A 22,345-nucleotide genomic window follows, 5' to 3' on the forward strand; every position below is an offset into this window, starting at 1 on the left:
GTACCAACAATATCTCTGTAATATTGTATTAGTATAATAATATCCATCCGTTTCAGTTTGGCTGATAGCCTGATACCATGCTGAAATTCTTTGAAAGAGAACATTTTTGTTACTAACATTTTTAGTTTCACTATGCAAAATGCTTGTTGACATGTAGTAAAATGCTTTTCTTATAACATGTAATGAAAAATAAAGTCTATTTGATTAGAATATAATGTTTCATTTTCTTGATCTATAACATAGGGAGAACAGTGTAAGATGAAGCACCCCATGTTTCAAGGAATCCAGAAACAATAAGCAGTATGTAGTAGTAGAGTAGACCACTATCTACAGCAGCCATATGGTGTGGATCATATCGTGTACAGTGAATCAACCAAAATTGCTTTGCCAAGATATTTATATTGAGACCCTAATATGATTCACATGTCTGATAGGTTAGCCTTGTCACAATTATTGCATAATCGCCTGATTATTATTATTATTTGTTCTCCCATGTGTTTTACATGTTTCAATGTTCAATGCCCAAAACGCAATTAAATTGCAATTATTTGTCATGATTATATTTTGATTTGATTAAGGGTCCCTATTAGCTGGTGCCATAGCTAGACTTCCTGGGGTCCACATAAAAACAAATACAATTGATTGTGACAGCCAATCTGGTAGTGTTTATGCTAGTCACAAGGTTATAAATCAGAATGTGATATTTGATTCGTCCCGTTGTGTATCATTTAATTGAGTAACTGTATACTAGCTCTGATTTGAAAGCCTACATGAATTTGATGAATTGAATACATTTAATGGAATCAAGAACTGAGGGGGCTTATCTTCTGAGTTATCCTTTTCCTATTTTTTATAAACATGTGCCACCGTTCCTTTTTGCAGACTGTTAATAAAGTATTCAATCAATTAAAAAACATATTTGACAATAGTTGAGAAGACATCTGTTTTTAGTTGCTAGAATGGGAACACTCAGTGGAGTGGTGCACAAGGAGAGCTAGAGTTATAGTCTTATCTAAGGCTTACGCATATATTTGTTTCATTATTATATTACAGTTGTATTTTCTCTGGCCGTAATAAATAATAATGCAACATGTAGAAAATGGCGCAGCTGGCCAGTGGTCCCAAAAGGATGTTTTATGAAGCAACACCCACTTATACCTCTAGATGGCGATAATTGCCATGATTTTAGGATCATCACCTGGAGCGAGGTAAGGTTTGGAGAAAGGCTGCACTACACACAGAGCACACGTTGTTTATCATATTGGAAAGTTACCAGAGAAGAAACGTTGTTTCAACACAATTAAACAACGTAACTTGACCTTTGCCTATATATTCGCCTTTCGTGCTGTGAAGATATTGTGGATGGAATAGTACATGGTTGGTGGAATAGTTCAGGGAGTGTTCGAATGTAAACAAGTCATTCTTTCAGCAATGAAACAAGACTCGGGCAAACAAATGACAGTTATGCAATTCAACCCCAACACTGTCAAACAAACAAGCCGATAGCCTATACAGAATGCCAGAGGTCAATGGTCATCATCATCATTCATCATCATCATACGCAATGAAAGGTACAGTAATTCATGTACAACCCAGATTCGGCACAAACAAGGGACTAAATTCTTTTCGCTCCTATGCCACCAAAATGTGGAACGCCCTACCAACTGTCATTAAGACATGCGAATCCCTTGACTCCTTCAAAACCGCTCTCAAAGGGCACCTACGGATGGCTGCAATTCGAAACTGGCCCCCGTAAAATCTGAATCCCCCCCCCCGCCCCCCCCTTTTTTCCCCTCACTGTATATATTTCTTTTCCCTTTTTACCTCCTTTTTGATGAATTCTTTTTTGATGAATTCCTGTTCTGTCTATAGAAGTGTCTATTTGTACGTCTCTAAATGTTTTGATGATTTGAACATGGTGGACCCTGTTGGAAACAAGTGTAATGCTTAATTGGGTCGTCCACTCACAGTTAACAGCCTTTGTATTGAGTTTGTGCTTGAAATGTACTGTAATTCTGCAAACTGTTAATAAATTCTTCAATCAATCAATCAATCATCAAAACGTAAAGCAATGGCGCTGAAAAGATAACCCGGAAGAGTGCTACATTATTTTCAATAAGAAAAGAAAATAAGAAATAAATGTATGCTTTAGAAAATAATGTGAAATATTAAAGGTAAAATAGGCTATAGCGGCTATAGCCTGCTACTGCATGATTTGAACATTTGACATTCAATTAAGACCTAATGTTTGACACCTACGAATTGTTAAAATTGCCAATAGCCAGTCATTAGGCCTATATGACATAAACAATCATTTTGAAGGGTAACTTCACTGTCTATGTTCACCCTTGGCTCTCAGGGCCCTTCAGGGTTTGAGGGGCTCCTGGGGACCTTCATTGGCTGTTGTTTGTGTTCAATTTAGGTTATAAGATGATAAAACCCGAAAATGTAACGCCACGTGTCCTATGGGGACCCCCAAAAATACTGGCCCAGGGGCCCTCGTGGGGGTTAATTCGTCCCTGAATGTAGTTGTACCCATTCTACATAAAAGTTTCAATCAATCAATCTGCATGTGTCCATATATTCCAGTGGTTCTCAACCAGTGGTCCTTAAGGAGGTTCCAGGTGGTCCCCAGCTAAATGATGGAGAGTTGGTAACCAAATGGACACTTATTTAACTCTTGAGAGTGTAAAATTAAACCAAATAGACCCGTTAATTTTACGCTGGTCCGTGGCTCAAATTCCGAATAAATAATGGGCCTATAATAATGGGCCTTGACATGAAAATGGTTGAAAAGTTAAACCACTGATATAGGCCTATTCCATAACAAGAATATTGGTGCATATATTTTCTGTGCATGTTTATTTAACGAATCATTTCCAACCAGTTGGCCTATAGCAGTTAGAGTAGTGCATGCATACACTTTCTTAATTGATTATAGGCCTATCTGGTTTCAGTATTTATTTATGATGTATTTTCTCTATTATTAAGGTTATTGTAGCGGTCAAACATTGTATTGGGGGTGGGGAGGGCCGAGGGGGGCAGTGTGGGTCGCAAGACATGGCCAAAGCATTTCCGGGAGTCCCCAGCCAAAAACATTGAAAACCCCTGGTGTAGGTTACTTGTAGGCCTATAATGGGCCTCATGGCTCAGCAATGCTTACTTATATTTATCAATCAATTGGTCACCAATCATTAATCGGTATAACAATGAAAACTAATCTTTAAAGATTTTTAATTAATATATATTTTTTAATTATCTTTTTTTTGCCAATTATTTGGGGCCCCACTTGCAATACTCCCACGACCCACCAGTGGGCCCTGGCACACAGGTTGAGAACCACTGGCCTACAAGACATGAAATGAAATGAAATGAAATCTATATTTACCCAGGGTATCTGGGCTAAGCTCAAGAACTTGTTTCCAGCCAGGCCCTGCTCATAGAACACATTTCATCGTAGTGGTTCAATGCCTTGTTCAAGGGCACTTCAGCGGTGGTAATTTTAACGTGTCGGACGGCTGATTCGAACTAGGAACCTTCCAGTATCAAGACCACGCCGCTATCCGTTCGGCCACCGCTGCCAGACATAGACAAAAGACGTCAATGAGGTCTTACATGTGTCTAGTGTGGTGGTGTACTTCTATAACATGACCATTGGCAGTAGGTGGTACATACAGAACTGCACGAAGAACTGTGACTTCTCATTTGCACTGTATAAATGTAGACTGGTGATGGATCCTCCTGTGATTAGCCTAGAGCCCATGAACTGAAAACAAAAAAACAAAGAGCTCATTCTGGTGTGTGTGTGTGTGTGTGTGTGTGTGTGTGTGTGTGTGTGTGGTTGTTCTTAACAAGTAGCCCATTCATGCAGTGATATGCACTAAGCAAGTTAACAGAATCAAAGTCACACATGTTGATTCTCAAAAGTTTCTCTTTCACCTTTATGCCCTTCATTAAAAGAAATGTTCAATATAGTGTGAAAACAAAATAACATTAACTTGTGTGTGTGTGTGTGTGTGTGTGTGTGTGTGTGTGTGTGTGTGTGTGTGTGTTGTGTGTGCGCGCGCGTGACTGTGTGTGCGTGTTAAAGAGAGAGGAAGAAGGAGAGGAGTAGAGAGACTGAGTGAGTGAGGGAAGGTAGTGAGAAGGGGAGGGATCAAGGGAGGTTCTCAGTGGGAGGACTGTCCCATGCCAGGACTTGTGGCGGCTGTAGCGGCCAGGCAGAGGCAGCAAGCAGCTGAGCCTCGACTGGAGGAAGTTTGGTGGGGGGGTTGAGTGAGCAGCAGCAACAGCAGTTCAGTTCAGGAACAGAGAGCAAGGGCTTCCATTTTAGCACCAGCCAGCAGCCACAGCAGCAGCCTGGGAGAGCAGTCTAGGGGGAAGCCCATGGGACAAAAGTGAGCTCGCCAGAAGTGCCTTCTCTGATCAGCCTGCAAGCAGCACATTCCAGCAGAGGAAAGAATGAGGCTCTCAGCCCCCACTAAGCCTGTGTGACGGCCCACGGATCTTTGACTAAGGACTTTATACCTCCCTCTCTCTCTTTCAGCACTGATTGACAAAGGAAATCACGGGGACAAGGGGAAGAATCAAATTCCTGGCTTTCAGTTTGAAAGGTAAGGCATGGTGTTTGTGGCTAATACTGTATATCATTCACTTGCAGGGAATGTTTCAATGTGGCACTGGTCAGTACTTACAAAGCAGGATTAGGACTTTGTACAGTGTGGAAAAGTTGTGTATGTTTGTTTATATTTTTCCTCTTTATAGCCTGCAGCTCACTCACTTCCATGATTTATTCAAACTGCAAAAGGGGCAATGCCCTCTGTATTTACCTTGGCTCTGAGACCTACTAAAGCCAGGTGTGTGTGTGTGTGTGTGTGTGTGTGTGTGTGTGTGTGAGTGAGCACACAGGACCTAGTGTGATTCTGAAGACAGAGATGGGAGTCATTCACAGTGACGAGGTTGTGTTGTGTTGTTTTTGGTTTGTTTATTTAGTTATAAGACGGTGTTGTTCATGATGAATCATTATACCATTATCACAGAGGAACAGTCTTTTGGTATAATTGCCTCCTTTTTTCTGCCATGGTGTGGGGCTCCTTGCTGTTTTGGACTTGGAGACCCTTATAATGTGAAACATATGGCGTGCATTGGCGTCGTTCTTGTGTGGGAGCCTATCGCTCCATAAAACAACTTCACAGAACTCCAAGAGAAACAGAAGCCCTCCTTCTCTTTTGTTGACTGTGTGAGCAGCTTTGTCGGGGAGAAAACGATGGAAAAAGATTAAGAACAAGTCTGCGTTTCTTGAGCTACAGCTGCTGCGCGGTATTCGCGGCCCCGGGGCTCTCAGGCAGCCATTGTTGATGACATGTATGAGCGCCGCCGTGACATCACAGCATCTACCGCCTTTCCTTACCTGAGCCCTGGCCCCTCCCTCCCCCCTGTTGCCAGTCTGGAATCGGACGCACACCTGCATTTATGCCCTCCCGCACACCTTCTCTTAGCAAAACATAAACCATGTGGGTTGTTATGAGCGTTTCGCCTGCTAAAATCTTTTAAGATTAGCTTTAATTACAGACCTAACTGAGATAGGAGAGGGGGAAAAAAACAAAACAAAAAAAAACTTTGAAGTAGCAATTATAGCTTTTCTTGCTGATTCTATTTTAAGGTAACGGTTGGACAATATCTGCCTCTTGAGGGTAAACAAATGTGTGTCTAACTAACAGTTTTCAAATAAACTTCGGGGTTCCCTTTCTATACCTCTATCTCTTCTTTGATAACAGGCAGCAGTCACAAAGGGCTGGCTGAGCGACTGATGAATGGGGACCCTGATACTGTGGTTTGTACAGGTGGGTTGGCAGAGGGCTGGGGCTGTGTACTGTAAGCAGAACACTCTGATCTAAACCCTCAGGAACAGCATGCATGAGGACGACGGAACACTGGGCCATTTCACTTTGTCACTGCAATGCCTTGCAGCCACTCAGCCAACATATGTAAGCCATTAAACGGGGTGAAGGAGACCAGGGAGGGGGGGTGGGAGGGAGGGAGGGAGAGAGAGAGAGAAATGCAGGAGAAAGAACGGGGGAAAAAGTAAAGAAAGAGAGACTCTATGAAGCGGGGGTGAGACAAAATATATGGAATGAGCAAAGAGCGAGAGTGGGAGCATAATCCATTTTGGAACGCATTCCTCTATGACCTTGGGACTGAAAGCGGTAATTAGGGAGGTCCTTTTAGGAGCCTAGTGGGTGTGCAGATTGACTCCAAGCCAGGGCTTTCCGTTTTTATTCCCTTTAAAATATCTCATGAAAACGAATTGGACAAATATACGTTTTGAGTTCCAGAATTACCAAATAAAACGTAGCTAAAAATACCATGCCCCCCCCCCCCCCCCGTGACCCGTGGCTGTTTTGTTTTCTCCTCCTCAATAGATTCCACGGTTTTGTTTATTTCGGTCCCCTGGTGTTGAATGGGCGTCAAAACCACAGCGTAAACGCACAGAGCCCCTGACAGGAAACAGACAGAACAAACTGTGGCCTCGCTCGTCTCCCTGCGCCCTTCAGCCAGCCTGTTATGTCACCGTAGAGATGTTATCCCACTGCACACGGGGGTCCATGCCAAGTATGAGGGCACACAACCATGAGATTGATGGAATTAAAGTTGTTACATGGCAATCGGATCTGAATGCTAAATGGAAACTGGAGCCCAGAGAGTACACTCCACTCTGAAATTGTCCAAATTGAGCCAGAAGGTTACAGTTTACATACGATAGGAAGGGCTTCAATCTATTTGCAAGAAGAATATGGGTCCTGGACGGCTGTGCATAAACAACGTAAGCCTAAAAAGGCATGGGGTGTCGTCAACAAAACATTCCATCCCACCCCACCAGTCTTCCCAAAGGCAGCCAGACTTCCTGAAGCATTTATGGCAGTTTAGGTGTTACTCAAGGTTGAAGACAAACAGCTTAGAAGATCATTAATCTCTCCCCACCGTGGGCCGCACAGAGCACAGGGAGACAGTGGACCACGAATGGCTGCTTCTTGACTCGCTTCAGAGTAGAGCCAACTCTCTCATGCTGGGCTGCAGTAGTCATACCAACCCCCTGGCAGTAAGTCAATAATTGCTTTCTAGAAATACAGATTTGGTACATTTGAAGTACAGAACATATGCAGTTAGTGTTTTAGTTGTGACAAGGGTTTTGGCAGCATTTGCAAAAGGGGTGCTGGTACTTGCTCTACTTTTTCTGGTACTTACTCTACTTTTTCGGTGTGCTCTCTTTTTCACCACAGACACACAACTGTGGTTTAATGAAACCACGAAAAATATCCAACTAGCCCTAAAATGGATGTGTCTGCCATAGGCTGTCAATCGTGAACGTGAAAGAGCCAAGAGGTGCAATTCAGTTAGTTTTTTTTAAAGTCCGGGGATAGGGCAAAGGAATCGTTGATTGCTTTCATATGTGCACCAATATAGTGGATAGTAGCTTCTCGGTTTTTCTATGTCCAAGTTTTGAAAACCTTTCACTTAGACACATTATTATGACATAAACTAACTTCTAATCACACCGCATTGGTGTAAAATAAATCTACACTTTGATTTCGTTGATCAAAATCTACACTTTGATCTTAACATGTTTAGTCATTATTGTCTCCAGGCCGAAGGCATATGGAGAGAGTATGTTTTGTACTCTGTCTGTCCGTGTGTGTGTGTGTGTCCGTCCGTCACACTCACACCCTGGATGCCAACGACTAACCTCTGCCCCAGATTCTTCAGAACGGCCTGTTATAGCGCCACCATGAGGCAGATCTTTTCTAAACACATTTCATTACATTAGGCGTACACATTTTATCCATACAGAACATCACGCAAATCGGTATACACTATCTCTATAGTCACATGATCAACACGGATCTGTCCCATTTCCCATATTCCATCATGATTGGCTAAGATTGCCTTCCAAAGCTCGCAGGATTGGTCCGTTTTGAACAAAATGCCACAAATCATGAACGCAGCGTGCGATTTCCGTGAAATGATACACGCACATTCCCACAGGGCCGAGGATGAAATGCCTCTTATTGGAACTGTCCTACCTTGTACAATGTTACTTTTTTGGAATTGGGCTCTTGTGCAGCACGTGACGGCTGCACATATTGATTCAAATATGAGATTCCTTCTGAATACATGCCTGTACAGTACATTATTAATATGCACAGGGCTGTGCTGTCTTGTCGTGAACACTGCAGCATATAGAATTGTATCCGCGCCTCATGGTTCTAAACACTGTCTTTAAAAGATTAAGTGCTTCCCTCACCCTAAGATTTTTCACTGCCTTTTTCATTTTTTCTTCTCCTCACATGACTAAAAGCCCTCTCCCTTTCCCAACCTATGTTCCCAACCCAATGCTGATGTTTTCTCTCATGTACTGTCTTTGAAAAAAAAAAAAAAGTACACATACACAAAAACAGTCTGCATGATTATAACCACACCGTACGGTGTAATGGAAAATATAGCCAGTCAACTAGAAGACATGTAGCAACCAGTCTAATGACACACAAACAAACTTTATACCTAAATGGATTCCGTTGCTCAGGGCTCGGCCACCCGTTCAGAAGAATTTTATTATTTGTGAAGGGCAAGTATGCATGGGTTTTACCAACTGTTGTCACCACAGCTCCAGAATGAAAACAACCAAATGAAGTCATCATCAGTCACATGATTGAGCCATCCTCGGTTCTTGGAGGCTTACTGACAGTGTTTCAGTTTCTTACTAGTGAAACAGTTTTCTTCTTGTTTGCTACAGTATGTAATGTTTCCTAAATATCTTTTCTTTCATCTGGTGCTTGGAAGTGGAAGATTACTTACATTGTCAGCGGCAGCCGTTTGTGTGTGTGTGTGGGGGGGGGGGGGGGGGGGGGGGGAGCATGCTGTAAACATCGATTTCTATCCTTGCTGTCACTTATTTTCCACTTGAGAAGGAAATGTACTTGAAGTTGGATTTATTTACGACATTGTGGACTGGAAGTAGTTCTGGACTGAAAGCATCCCAAATATGTCTCTTGCCGATGGTCAGGCATGTTCACATGGCTAACGCCTGATTTATACTTGTTTTGCACGCCGTGTCACGCAGCGAACAGCGATCTACGAGCGCTACACTGGCGCACGACAAAGTGTAAATCACCCTTAACGGCACCCACGCAGCCTAGCCGCGTTCTTCATACCTGCAGGGTGTCTGAGATTGGGGGGGAGCCAGACACACCCTAATCCCCCTGCATCCTGACCCAGTAAACCTGTCGCAGCTTGTTCACAGTAGATCTGGCAACCCACTTTCTGGAATCTCGCTGCCTACCCTCTCCTCTCCCTCTGCCAGCCATGCTCTCTCGCTCTCTCTCTCTCTCTCTCTCTCTCTCTCTCTCTCTCTCTCTCTCTCTCTCTCTCTCACAGTGCCATGGGTGGGCTTGCACTTTGAGATCCTTGGCACTCACTGCCTTGCGTTGCGGTCTTTGTGGACTAACGCCGTGCCTCGAACCAGGAACAAAAGCACTCAGCGCAAATTAAACACCAATTATCTGCAGTGCAAGCTGGGGCAAGTCGTCCCTGTTTGCTTGAGTGATGAGACACAGAAAGAAGAGGTCTTAACTGGGAAAGGATATACCTTTTTAAGCTCAGTACATCTGAATTGTTTATAGAAATGTCAGGGATTCATAGAAATGTCAGGGGAAAAAGGCATATATTTTCAATAACCAATATTTTATTTTATCTATTATTTGACATTTATTGCTGAAGTTGAAAATCCCATTGAGATACACGAGGGTGCAGCAGTACAAAAAGTTGCAACTTTCAACATAATCAAACATTTACATAAACAGCACATTTTAGATATTTAAATATTCCGATCTCTGTACATTGTTAGGACATTTGTTTGAATTGAAGGCAGCTCAAGTGTAGGTTTCACTGTTAATATTTTGCTAATAATAGAAAGATAAATAATAGGGTCACTTTCATTAACATTATACCTTGTGACTTTGGGTCACTCTGAGGTTGACTGTGCTGTGCACGCCCTCTCAGGGACTGCCCAACATCCCACTAGTCAGACCGGCTGTGGCCGGTTAAGACTCACCCGTGCTGCGGGTTAAAAATCACCTGTGGTTAGCTGTGAGGTTAGGGTTAGGTTAGGGTTTGGGATAGTGTTAGTAATGGTCTGACCAACTGGAGGTCGGACCAATGACATGACATTTTACCGCTCTCTCTCTCCAGTGCCGCCGTGCTCGGACACTTGCAAAACAACCAGGTTCCATCCCACACCTCCGCCCCATAGAATCACACAGACCTCAAGTGTTGTTGGACGACCTGTTCATTCATTTCCCATTAGTCGACAGTTTTTGTTTTACTCCAAACTCTCTGGGGAAATATACTAACACCACTATCCGTTTCAACAGGCTACCGATGACCTAGCAGCTCCCACACACACACACACACACACACACACACACGTGCATGCATTCAGCCCGTTTCCCCTAGTGATGACCTCCTCAACACATAGGGTCTCTTTCATTCCTCTCTGAGGACTGGTTTAAGCTCTGGGTACACGGCCCCAGGTTTACGGCTCTCTCTCTCTCTCTCTGGAGTCCTTCAAAGTGTCAGGCTGTAACCTGCAGTCAATTCAGACTTTAATTAACATTCACTCACATTCTCCACCCTAGACCGGCCACCCTTCCTAACAGTTAATCACAACAAACAATCCACGTGACTTTTTTTGGGGATGTGTGTGTACGTGTGTGTGCTCAAGCACACATGTTTTTACGCGTGTGCATATGAATAGAACATCTGGATTTAGGATAGATTGTGTGTGCGTGTGGCATTTTTATGTTTTATTACAAATAGGTGAACAACAGCATAGAGAGACATGGATTCCAGCGAGTAGACATAATGGACGCGTTCGGAAATAGCGCACTGAGCACACTGTGCAATGCAAACTAATAGGAGAGTGCACATTTCCGAACGCACCCTATATGAGACATGGCGGGGGTCAGACTCAAACCCGGGTCCTCCCGCTCACAAGGAGCATATGGTGTAATATATGACTGGCTGAGCCGACCCCCACCAGGCACCGGAGTTTAGGGTAGATTTGATCCTATTCGATCGAACAAGCAGCGACCAGGATTGATCGAACCATAAAAGCTACGCTGATGCCTTGTCAGTAACTTCCATCTACACGGTGGAATCCTCCGCGTTCCATTCATCCATTTGTAACTGTACTAGATGTAATCTCTGAGCGTGTAGAAAGTGTAACCAAATGGACCGTGTCCATTTGGTTACACGCTCAAGAGTTCAATTAACGGCAGCTTGTCAGGCCAGGGCTCTTCCCCTGTTCTCCAGCTCCCTCAGGGGTTCTCAACCTGTGGCTCGGGAGTCACCAGTCACCACACAATTATTGTGAGGCATTGTGACCTTGTAGATCAGCTATTTTCACAATGTTTATCTGTGGAACCGAGTCAAACTGAATGTAATGCCATAACTGTCAACTCCTACAATTATTTCAAGTGCTGGTGGGGGTGGGGGGGTCCCCAGTTCAAATACGATTATTTTGGGGAGGTCCCCAGTTCAAGTATGATTATTTGGGGAGGTCCCCAGTTCACGTATGATTATTTTTTTTGGTGGGGTTGCGGCCTGAAAAGGTTGAGAGGCACTGCTCCAGCTGACGGAGAAGAAGACAGAGTCAGCGGACGGAGCCCACATCACACACACACACACACACACACACACACACACAGTCTCACACACACAGTCACAATCACACACATCACACATGACTGCATAACGGAACAGTCCAAACAACGCAGGAAGTTCACGGCCATGAGGTCACATGGACACACCTCTGACACGTCTCTGAGGGATTTACAACACGCTGCCACACATAACTGGTTTCAACTGGAATTCTTTGAACGTTTTTTTTTTTTTTACACACACCCCTTTCTATTGACAGTCAGACAGTACCACTGACTGACTGCTTGTTTTAAAATATATATATATATACTTTTCAGGAGTAAGAAATGTTATTTCAAGCAAATAAAACAACAGACAGTTTGAACTTTTGAGGTTGTGGTGTTGTTGTTGTTGACAGTGCAGTAGATCGGAGACATTCAGAGCACCGGCGGATGTGTTGTGCAGATGGACTGTTGCTGTGTAAACAAATAATCTTTGTCTCACAATGTGGAATTGATTTCACACTCAGGATTTCCACGACGAACTTGCACACAGACTGAGGCCGAGGACTTTGACTGTTAAATATTGACATGATGACATGAATGAAGTCACTTCTTGCATCGCATTATATAGTAGACCGGTGGTTCCCAAAGGGGGGTCCCGAGACCCCCAGGGGTCCTTGAGGGAGTTCCAGGGGGTCCCCAGCTAAATGGTACTTTGGAACCAAATTGACCCTTATGGGTCTGTAACTCAGAGAGCGTACAAATGGAACCAAATGGACCTTTTAGGGACCCTTCCCAGGGTCCATATATGGAGCTGACCTGTTCGGACATCATTCTGACGTCTCCATATTTGGGCATGCCTGACAAAGAACTCCATATATGGGCATAAAAGGGACACAGACACATAATATCTGGGACGGGCATTCATTTCCAACTTGCATCGTTCCAAGTAGGCCAGTGCTTAACGGGTACCACTGTAGAGGCACCGCTCTAGTATCACATAAATTCAGTTGTCATCTTACATGATCATGGTGAAAAGATGAGTTTTTTTAAAACATTGTATCATCATGGTTAAAAGATAATAACATAAGTTGGCAAATTAATTCACGAATAAGTATATTCATTCTTTATTAGATGATGTACGACGACGAGCGCCCCTCACTTCACACTGGTGTGATTCTTTTACTCTTGTGTGTTTCAGCAGAAAGACTGAACTTCAAGGATGGAGGAAGGATATGAACTTGACCTGACGTACATCACTGAACGTATCATCGCCGTGTCCTTCCCCCGTGCGTGCTCGGAGGAGATCTACCTGCACAACCTGAAGGATGTCACGCGGATGCTCAAGTCCAAACACGCAGACAACTACCTGGTCAGTGCTCGTCTGATATCACCTTTAAAGCCGCATGTACTGCGAGACATGGCAGATTGAGGTAGTTAAAGTGCAATGAGTATTGATGACCACTAGAATAATAGGCTTTCAAAGAACGTTGACAAAGTATTGATCGAACCCTCATTCTTCATGATGGATGTAAGCACATTGGCGCTTAATTAACAAACGCCTGTGGTCTCCGAGGCTAATTGGCACTTGACCTGCATGTCTGTCTATTTGGCAGTGTTGACTAAAACTATGACGAGAAATGTCGACTACCTTTTTTAACGGAAAACTAAATGAAAACAAAGCTGTGATGACTAAAACTAGCTAGGACTATAATATAGTCAATATTATTGACAATTTCGATAATAAAATCAAAAACTAGACTAAAATGTTAGGGAGGGACTAGTGGAGACGGGGTCCAGAAGTACTAAGACAAGGCATTTGGTTGCACTCGGGTGCTGCTCTCTGAAAAATAATTGCAGATGTACAAGCTCACAACGCGTGACCTGGACAATGTACTCTTTGGTCTGGTTGAGGGGTTTGAAGCAGATGTCACCAGGGGGTTTAGCTGTGTAGGTGAAGGGCATGAGATGGTGTCCAGGTCATGGGTTGCAAGTTGCAACTGCAACGCGTTGTGAGCTTGTAGATCGCCTATTTTCAGCATTCAACCAAGTGTGAAATCTGCCATTACGACAAAATACATTTTAGTCGACTAAATCAATTGTACTAGGTTTTTTTTATTATCAATCAGGAGTGATCAGAATGTTTATGTCTAACTGTTACTGTGTTGTTTTTCTTCTTTAGATTATCAATCTGTCAGAGAAAAGACATGATCTCACCAGAATGAACCCCAAGGTAAGAAATTAACCGATTGGATGAGTGAATCAGGACAAAGTCCACAAATCAATACATTTCAACCAAATATCCTACGTCACACCCATCTATCCCCTTACTGTGGTCAATATGGTCAATAGTATTTGACCGATTCTAGATAACGCTACGGTATCAGGTGACTGTGCATGTCTGATGGACATAGGACTTGTCGTAAATGCATACGAGAGTCATTAGCATTAGCATTGGCCCATAGCACTTATCCTACCCCCTTAGATAGCACTTTTTAGACTTAGATAGCATTTGAAACAGACTTATAGCATGTCATGTAGACAGCACAATAATTGCATTATATATAGTCATAGCACATCATAGTAGCCTACATATGTATAGCATAGTTTATTTGTTTATTTGTTTATTTGGATCCCCATTAGCTACTACCTTAGTAGCAGCTACTCTTCCTGGGGTCCACACATAAAATACATTACAATCAATACAGTCATATGAAATACATTTTACAAGACTGTAAGAAAACAGTTAAAAAATAAAATACAACTAAATATAAAACAAGTGATTAATAACATTGCATATATATACAATTTCAGTTTGAGTTGCCTACCGTTACAGTATGAAAGATTTTAAACAGTGCTCAATGACCATTCTCAAAAAGCAAGTGACATGAGATATTTCTTTAACTTATTTTTAAAATCTGATTTACTTGTTGCCTGTCTGATTTGTGATGGAAGACTATGCAGCTCTTTCATTGCTCTATATATTACTGTGTGTTGCATTGCATTCGTTTTTGAGATGGGAAACGTAAAAAGACCTTGTGCTGAATGTCTGGTATTGTAGGTGTGTTCATCAGAACTGAACGTCAGCCTGCAATACAGGACAGCCGGAACTTTAGATGTAATAATACCTTTGACAAAAGACAGCAGGGAAATATGAAGTCTGTCCTCAATCAGTGGCCATCCCAAAGTGGCGTGCATTCTGTTGGTGTTTGTTCTTTTTGTACAGCACAGAGCAATACGTGCAGCTCTGTTTTGGACCAATTGTAATTTCACTAAGTCCTTTTTTGCAGCACTAGACCATACCATTGGACAATAATCCAAATGAGTGAGTGCCAGTGTTTGCACAATTTGGGGAATGCATTGTTGTGGTATATATTTGGAACATCTCTTAATAACAGACAGACTTCTTCCCATTGCTGCAACAGTCTTATCAACCTGCTTTGACCATGTTAATTTACTATCTAAAATGATGCCTAGCAATTTTGTCTCCTCTACCTGTTGGATTGGCATCCCTTTGACTAATAGATTCAACAGAGGTTTATTTTTCATCGCAAACTTTGATCCAAATACAATACTTTTTGTTTTTGCTAAATTAAGAACTAGTTTATTACTATTGACCCATGTTATGACAGATTGTAATTCTATGTTCATAGTGGCTGTTAGATAATCAATTGATTTTGCTGGCATATATAGAGTTGTATCATCAGCATACATTACTGCTGTTGTCTGATCTAAAACTAATGGTAAGTCATTGGTAAAAATGGAAAATAAAACAGGACCTAAGCAACTGCCCTGTGGTACCCCACACTGTAGCTGTCCCACTTGTGAAAAACTGCCATTGTAAAAAACATACTGTTTCCTGCTTGACAAATAGCTTTTAAACCATTCTATAGCATTATGTGAAAAATGATAACATTTCAGTTTGTTCAATAATATAGTATGATCTATAACGTCGAAAGCTGCACTAAAATCTAATAGTACTGCGCCCACTACCTTTTTATTATCTATATGTCTTAAGCAGTCATCCGTTATCTGTGTTAGTGCTGTACCAGTTGAATGTCCTTCGCGGTAAGCATGCTGAAAGTTTGAAAATAATTTATTCACTGTAAAAAAGCTTTGTATTTGGTCAGTTATAATTCTTTCCAATAGTTTGCTGAGGATCGGCAACAGACTGATTGGACGACTGTTTTTTCCACTGAAATTATCATTTGTATTTTTTGGCAGAGGAGTTACTTTTGCTTCTTTCCACCCCTCCGGAAATACACCACTTGCTATACTGGCATTGAATATGTGGCAGACAGGGCTAGCCACATCATTGACCACCATTTTTAGAAGTTTACCATCCAAATTATCCTTACCTGCTGGTTTGTCATTATTGATACTTAATAGTAGCTGTTTCACTTTTTCTATATTTACTTTCTTTAATTCAAAATGACAGTTCTTACCTTTCATAATTTGTTCTTGTATGTTGGAATATGCTGATGCATTACTTGTGGATGACATTTCACTTCTCAATTTATCCACCTTATTGATGAAAAAATTGTTAAAATAATCAGCTATCTCACTGGGCTTTGTTAAAAATGATTCACCAGTATCAATAAATGATGGAGTTGAACTGGGTTTCCGGCCCATTACATCATTTAAAGTACTCCACAGCTTTTTCCCGTCATATTTACACTCATTTAATTTTGACTTAAAGTACATCTTCTTATTTTTCCTATTTGTTTTGGTGACTTGATTTCTCAGTTTGCAGTAGATTTAGTATAGTATATATGTATAGTTAATATGTATAGTGTCATTATATAGATATGTTCTAGTTACGTTCTTAGCTTACGCATGTTTCTTGATAAATGCATTTTATATATGTGATGTATTCCCATACTTTTGTTCCTGCCTAATGTAAGTCGCTCTGGATTAAGAGCGTCTGCTAAATGCCTAAATTGTAAATTGTAAATTGTAAATTAGTCTTTTGTTTTTTGCTATGCTTTCTTGCTGTGTTTGTAGACCCTGGACACTGGCTGGCCTGACCTACACGCTCCCCCGCTGGATAAGATCTGCACTATCTGTAAGGCCATGGAGAGCTGGCTCAACGCTGACCCTCTACATGTGGCAGTCATACACTGCAGGGTGAGCATCTTCTGCAGGTTTCACCAAGCTCTGTGTGTAAAGCAGAGCCTATTACCCGTATCCTAAAATGAACCACTGAAGAGAATATCATCTCATGCATTGATAATTATACACATTTTTAAGAGACCCATTTTGTAAAATATTTTTTATTTATGTCCACTATATTTTGTATATATGGCAACTGTAGTCCTCTCCTCTCCCGTCTCGTTTTTTAGGGTGGCAAAGGTAGGATCGGTGTGGTCATCTCATCCTTCGTGCATTTCACGGATGTTTCTGCCAGGTAATTGACGCCATGTCCCATATTCTTCTCGGCCTCGTCAGAATGACTTCTTAGATCGAATGAGGATTTATGAGCGGTTGGTCCTGCTCAAGTGTTTGCAGCCAAGCGTATCAACAGAGATCCGCAGCATTTTTGAGAGGACACATCGCGTCCGACCGCCAGCTATCTCATTACTCAACCACTACTGAACCATTTGTCACTTTTAATTCAGGGTCACAGTGAGTCAGAAAGTGAGTCAAAGAAAAGCCGTTCCATCCAAAAATCAAAGGAAAACCACACAATTGAACTCGTGAATCACCCCTTACAGAATTACATGAATCAGCCTAGATCCATTTTGTTTACAATAATAGCTTATGGGCGCAATGTTATTTAATTTGAAAGTACCTACTTTTTGTAGTTTTTCTCTCTGCCGTGGTCTTATGTGCCTGTGTGTGCACACATACTGTAGGCCCACTGTGGGCCCATTATGATGGGAACACACGTCACACATGTGATAGACACACATTGGCCAAGGCTACCCATTTTGCACATTTAGCCCTGTGGTTTGTGTCCCGAACCGAGGAAGGTTAAACACAGGGTTCAGGGTTCAGGGTTTGTGTCCCGACCGAGGAAGGTTAAACACAGGGTTCAGGGTCGCGGCAGGTAAGGCGAGACAAAAAGATGGAGTAGATAAGGAGGTATAGAGGAAGAGATAGACGAAACAAAGAGACTGATTTACACTGGACTGGATGATAAAGAGAGAGAATGGAAGAGAGAAGAGAGAGAGGAGGGAGACCTCTGTTGAAAAGGCTGCAGCGGCTGTTGGTTTTAGTATTGTCGGAATAGCAGCGCTGTGTACACACTCCGTCCTCCTCTCCCCCCTCTGTGTTTACTTAAGGTTGGCATTGTCTTCCTCTCTGCTGGAATCCCTTGTCTCTCCGCTTACTTTCCCTCCCGTTGCTTCCCGCCGCACGCGTGTGTGCGGCGCGTGTGTGCGTGTCCTGCATGTGTCTGAGTTTGCCCTAATATATGTTAGGGGTATACGCCGTTCAATTACAGAGGAGCCGAGCGCCTCGTAATCTCCCCGTTGAGTCATAATTGCCACGTGGTGCTTAATGTGTTTCTCCCTGGATCTCTCAAAGTGCTGATCAGGCGTTGGATCGCTTCGCCATGAGGAAGTACTACGATGACAAGGTGTCGGCCCTGATGACGCCGTCTCAGAAACGGTAAGACCCTAAACACGAGCACGCCCTTTTCACGTTAGCGCCACAGGGGAAAAGTACCACGGCGCAGCAAAATAAAGTCCCACGCTACTATTACCGAATGACAAGAGTTCTGCTAATCTGTCCTCGATACCGTAGTAGTTCCCTGGCCACCCGTACTTGTCCCAAACTCCACCTGAACCAATTCCACGGTCATTGCGTGTATTGGAGTCGTTTGCCTATTTTTCCACTGAAAAGGCCTCTAGTAGACCAGCCATTGTTGGTAATAGTGATGGGAATGGGATCCCATGGTAATCCTATCCCCTTGCATCACTGTGAATCACCATGACTCACACTGAGTGAGGGCTCTTTATGTACAATGACTGTGGGCCAGAGGGTCAAGCTGTTGCTTCACATTTCTTGTGACTGCAGTCATTTGGGAGCTAATGCATAGCAACACACTGTTCATTTAACTCTTGAAAGTACCTAACTAACTCTCACGAGAGTTAGTTAGACCCTCACAGGTCTATTTTTTTAGGTTAAGCCCCGTTTTTATACTTTGTCACACGATGCTGTCATGCGGGAAAATTAACCGAACAATAACCACAGCGTTGTGACGCATTGTTCATACGTGAAAACTTTGAAACCGTGTCCATACCTATACAGTTTGATAAGCAGAATAGAGGTTGAAAGTGGTCAAACTTTCACAGTACGGGGAATCAGGGAAAGGAGCATTCTTTCTGTTAAACGTCGTCAGTGCTGGCATCAGCAGCCCAGCATGTCGAGTGAAACTTGTCCATGTTCTTGTCTCTCAGATACGTGTGGATTCTCAACAGTCTCCTGAGTGGATCGATGAAGATCAACGCCTCACCGCTGTTCCTCCATTGCATCATTCTCCATGGGATCCCGAACTTCGACGTCACTGGAGGTTAAACTCATATGTTGTTTACGAGTGTATACGGCGCTGCGACGGCACCAATGAAAATGCAATTACTGGCACCGCGCGTGTGTGTAGACATCTAGACAAAACCACATGAGTAGCTAGCAATAAAAGAAATATAGGCTTATCTGCATTGCATGATCGCGAGGCTTTTGAAGATACCTCTCTTGCTCTCTCTCTCTCTCTCTCTCTCTCCTCTCTCTCTCTCTCTCTCTCTCTCATACACACACATGTACATATAAACAACACACACACACACATCATAGTTACACACATACTATACAGACTCTTGCATAAACAAAACTCCAGAGAAGAACTGCCTTGTGGTCTCAATAAACCCAAGCGAATCCACACCCATGTTTCCATATAAACGGTCTCTTTTGCTCATTTCAACTGAGGCAGCAAAGGGCTTTCTCACAACAGAAGCTAATCACCTGTCTGTGAACAGTATCATGTGAGAAGCTACACACACACACACACACACACAGAGACATCTTGTGTACATGAGAGGCCGGATGAGGACAAAAAGTCCCTTGAGAAATTCCGCAACATAACATGATAATGTTGGCTCGTGTTTCACTATACTCCTAGTATCTTCTGTAGTGTCACGTCCACAAAGGGCTGAGATGACAGATTGATAGGTCTCTGATGGTAAAGAGTTTCATGCACTTCTTCAGTCCATGTAAACATTGTAGAATGATGTAACAAAGACTCAATCGACCAAAACACAACTTAATACCTGGGCTTAAACCATAAGCAGTATGAGGCATAGAGGCCATGCTCCCCGAAGGGAATTTGTTTGGCTGGACGGGTTTTGCAATATGTTGTTTACTTGTTTTTAAAGTTGCGCAATGTTGTTTTAAAGCTGTGCAATACCAGTGTGTTGTTTTAAAGGTGTTTTTTAACACAGTATTTTGTACACTTGAATATGTCCATAATACTAGTATGTGGTTGACTGTGTCACATCACATAGCTGTTAAGAAGCCCGCCAGAACCGTAGATCATAAGCTTTAGTCTGGCCGTCCGCCAAAACCGTGTCTTTATATTCTTTAATCCATGTTTTGATCGGATCGAGTCGATAGCGGTCTCCCGTTAGCATCCCAGTGTAAAGTGGGACACTGGACGGCGCCATCTTAAGATGCGTACCCATCCACGTGCGCCCTATGTGCTGCTTTCAAATCGGCGCAATGAATGTCGTTTCTGGTGAAAACAAGTTTTTTCAACGGCCGACAGCCGGCGCTGTGATACTCGCGGGCGGGTTTTTTCTGCACCCAGCGAGAGAACAACAACAACCGGTCAAGACACCACACACACCATTACGTCATCGTAACATCCGGTTACGGATATTTGGCTCTTCAAAATAAGGGTTGAAAGGGGAAAGACCTTGGCAATGCGCGATAAATAAATACATTCATCCTGGTGGGGATTGTGTTAAATGCAGCAACACTAAGCGCTGGACAATAAAGAATATTATATCATATCATATTGTACCATATCGTATCCTAACTAAAGTAACATGAGGATTATTATAACTCTCTTTCAATCCAACAGTATGTCGCCCATACCTCAAAGTCTACCAGGGAATGCAGCCAGTGTATTCATCAGGAGTTTAGTAAGTATTCAAAAAGAAGAAGAAAAACACACACACACACACACACACACGCGCACACACACACACACACACACACACAGTGTGACAAGTGACATACATCAGCTTTGACACAACTTTGACAGCAATTGGCTGTTCTGTGTGAGTGATGACTGTGTTATCTCGCCACGGCGAGTGATCACTGCAGTGCAGAGATAACCCCCTGGTTTGGTTTCCTGTTCTGTTGCAGTCATATTGGTCCAGGCCACAGAGACAGGGTCTGCATCAGCCTGGAACCTGCACAGCTGCTCAAAGGGGACATCATGGTAGGAAAACATTCTATTCATTGTGACCAACCCCATAAGAATTAATACATCCAACATCTCCAAGCAACGCCCCGGTAGTCAATTTTAATGTTTTTTTTGTGGCTTTCACCTTTATTATTTTTTTTAATATATTTTATGGAGGGACAGACAGTAGGCTGACAGGAAATGGGGAGAGAGATGGGGGGGAAGACATGCAGTAAAGGCCGTCGGGATCGGGAGTCGAACCCGTGGCACACTGCCAGACTGGATTACCAGCCAAGGTGCCTGGACCACTGAGCCATGGCCCAGGCCCCCGATAGTCAATTATTATGAATATATTCCATAGGTGAAATGCTACCACAAGAGTGACGTGACGTCGGAGCGCGAGGTGGTTTTCCGGCTGCAGTTCCACACGGGAGCAGTGCAGGGCTACAACCTCATGTTTGAGAAGGAGGACATGGAGACCGCGAACAAAGGTATAGACCCCCGGGAAGAAACCCCGGGAAACAACAGGTCTCAACGCGCTGCAGCCTTTTACTGCAGCGCGTTGTCTGCCCCGCGCTTGCATAGCGAAGGCTCTCACAGTCTGGACCTCATTATAGGTTTTGGCACTTTGAGACCCCCCCACCCCTTGATGTGTAATGTATAACGATGCAGTGGGGAGGGAATCTCAGTGTGCAGAAAACCACGTACATCTTTAATATCTCACTCATGGCATTCCTGTGTGTTGACATTCCCAGATCGCAGATTTCCGGACTATGGGAAAGTGGAGCTGGTCTTCTCAGAGGGCCCGGAGAAAATCCCAGGTATTTTCCTTTTTAAATGGTTCCCCCTCTCTTTCTCAAAAAAGTGACCATTGGACGGATAAAGTGAAAACCAGATGCGCGGCCAGCATTATTCCTTCGTATCTCTGCTCTCTTCTCTTACCCCCCCCCACACACACACACACACACACACACACACACACACTCACACCATCCCCAACCCCCACCCTGACCCCCTGCTGTGAGGAGGATGTGGAATGCTGCAGACGGGAAGTGTAGTGTGAAGTGTGTGCTGACAGAAGAGGTAAAGCAGCACAGCATGTGCTGCCTCTGAGCCCCACAGGAGGGAGACTGTGTGTGTGTGTGTGTGTGTGTGTGTGTGTGTGTGTGTGTGTGTGTGTGTGTGTGTGTGTGTGTGTGTGTGTGTGTGTGTGTGTGTGTGTGTGTGTGTGTGTGTGTGTGTG

At 43.2% G+C, this 22,345-nt stretch overlaps 1 protein-coding gene across 2 annotated transcripts in view; it reads left to right on the top strand.

Moving 5' to 3' along the window:
• The first annotated feature begins 1,497 nt into the window (after positions 1-1,497).
• tns3 (tensin 3) overlaps positions 1,498-22,345 on the top strand; it is a 51,271-nt gene continuing 30,423 nt past the window's right edge. The window contains exons 1-12 of one of the 2 annotated variants that reach the window (XM_079488505.1): positions 1,498-1,571; positions 4,547-4,613; positions 12,901-13,068; positions 13,879-13,929; positions 16,701-16,823; positions 17,039-17,103; positions 18,225-18,308; positions 19,100-19,212; positions 20,776-20,836; positions 21,063-21,138; positions 21,464-21,593; positions 21,858-21,923. In XM_079488505.1, coding sequence (XP_079344631.1) covers positions 12,919-13,068; positions 13,879-13,929; positions 16,701-16,823; positions 17,039-17,103; positions 18,225-18,308; positions 19,100-19,212; positions 20,776-20,836; positions 21,063-21,138; positions 21,464-21,593; positions 21,858-21,923 — 919 coding nt within the window. In that variant the 5' untranslated portion in view covers positions 1,498-1,571; positions 4,547-4,613; positions 12,901-12,918. Of the gene's footprint in view, positions 1,572-4,546; positions 4,614-12,897; positions 13,069-13,878; positions 13,930-16,700; positions 16,824-17,038; positions 17,104-18,224; positions 18,309-19,099; positions 19,213-20,775; positions 20,837-21,062; positions 21,139-21,463; positions 21,594-21,857; positions 21,924-22,345 lie in introns of both variants that reach the window. The other variant, XM_079488504.1, reaches the window with a different exon arrangement.

The sequence above is a fragment of the Electrona antarctica genome (assembly GCF_951216825.1).
Source record: "Electrona antarctica genome assembly, chromosome: 19".
NCBI lineage: Eukaryota > Metazoa > Chordata > Actinopteri > Myctophiformes > Myctophidae > Electrona > Electrona antarctica.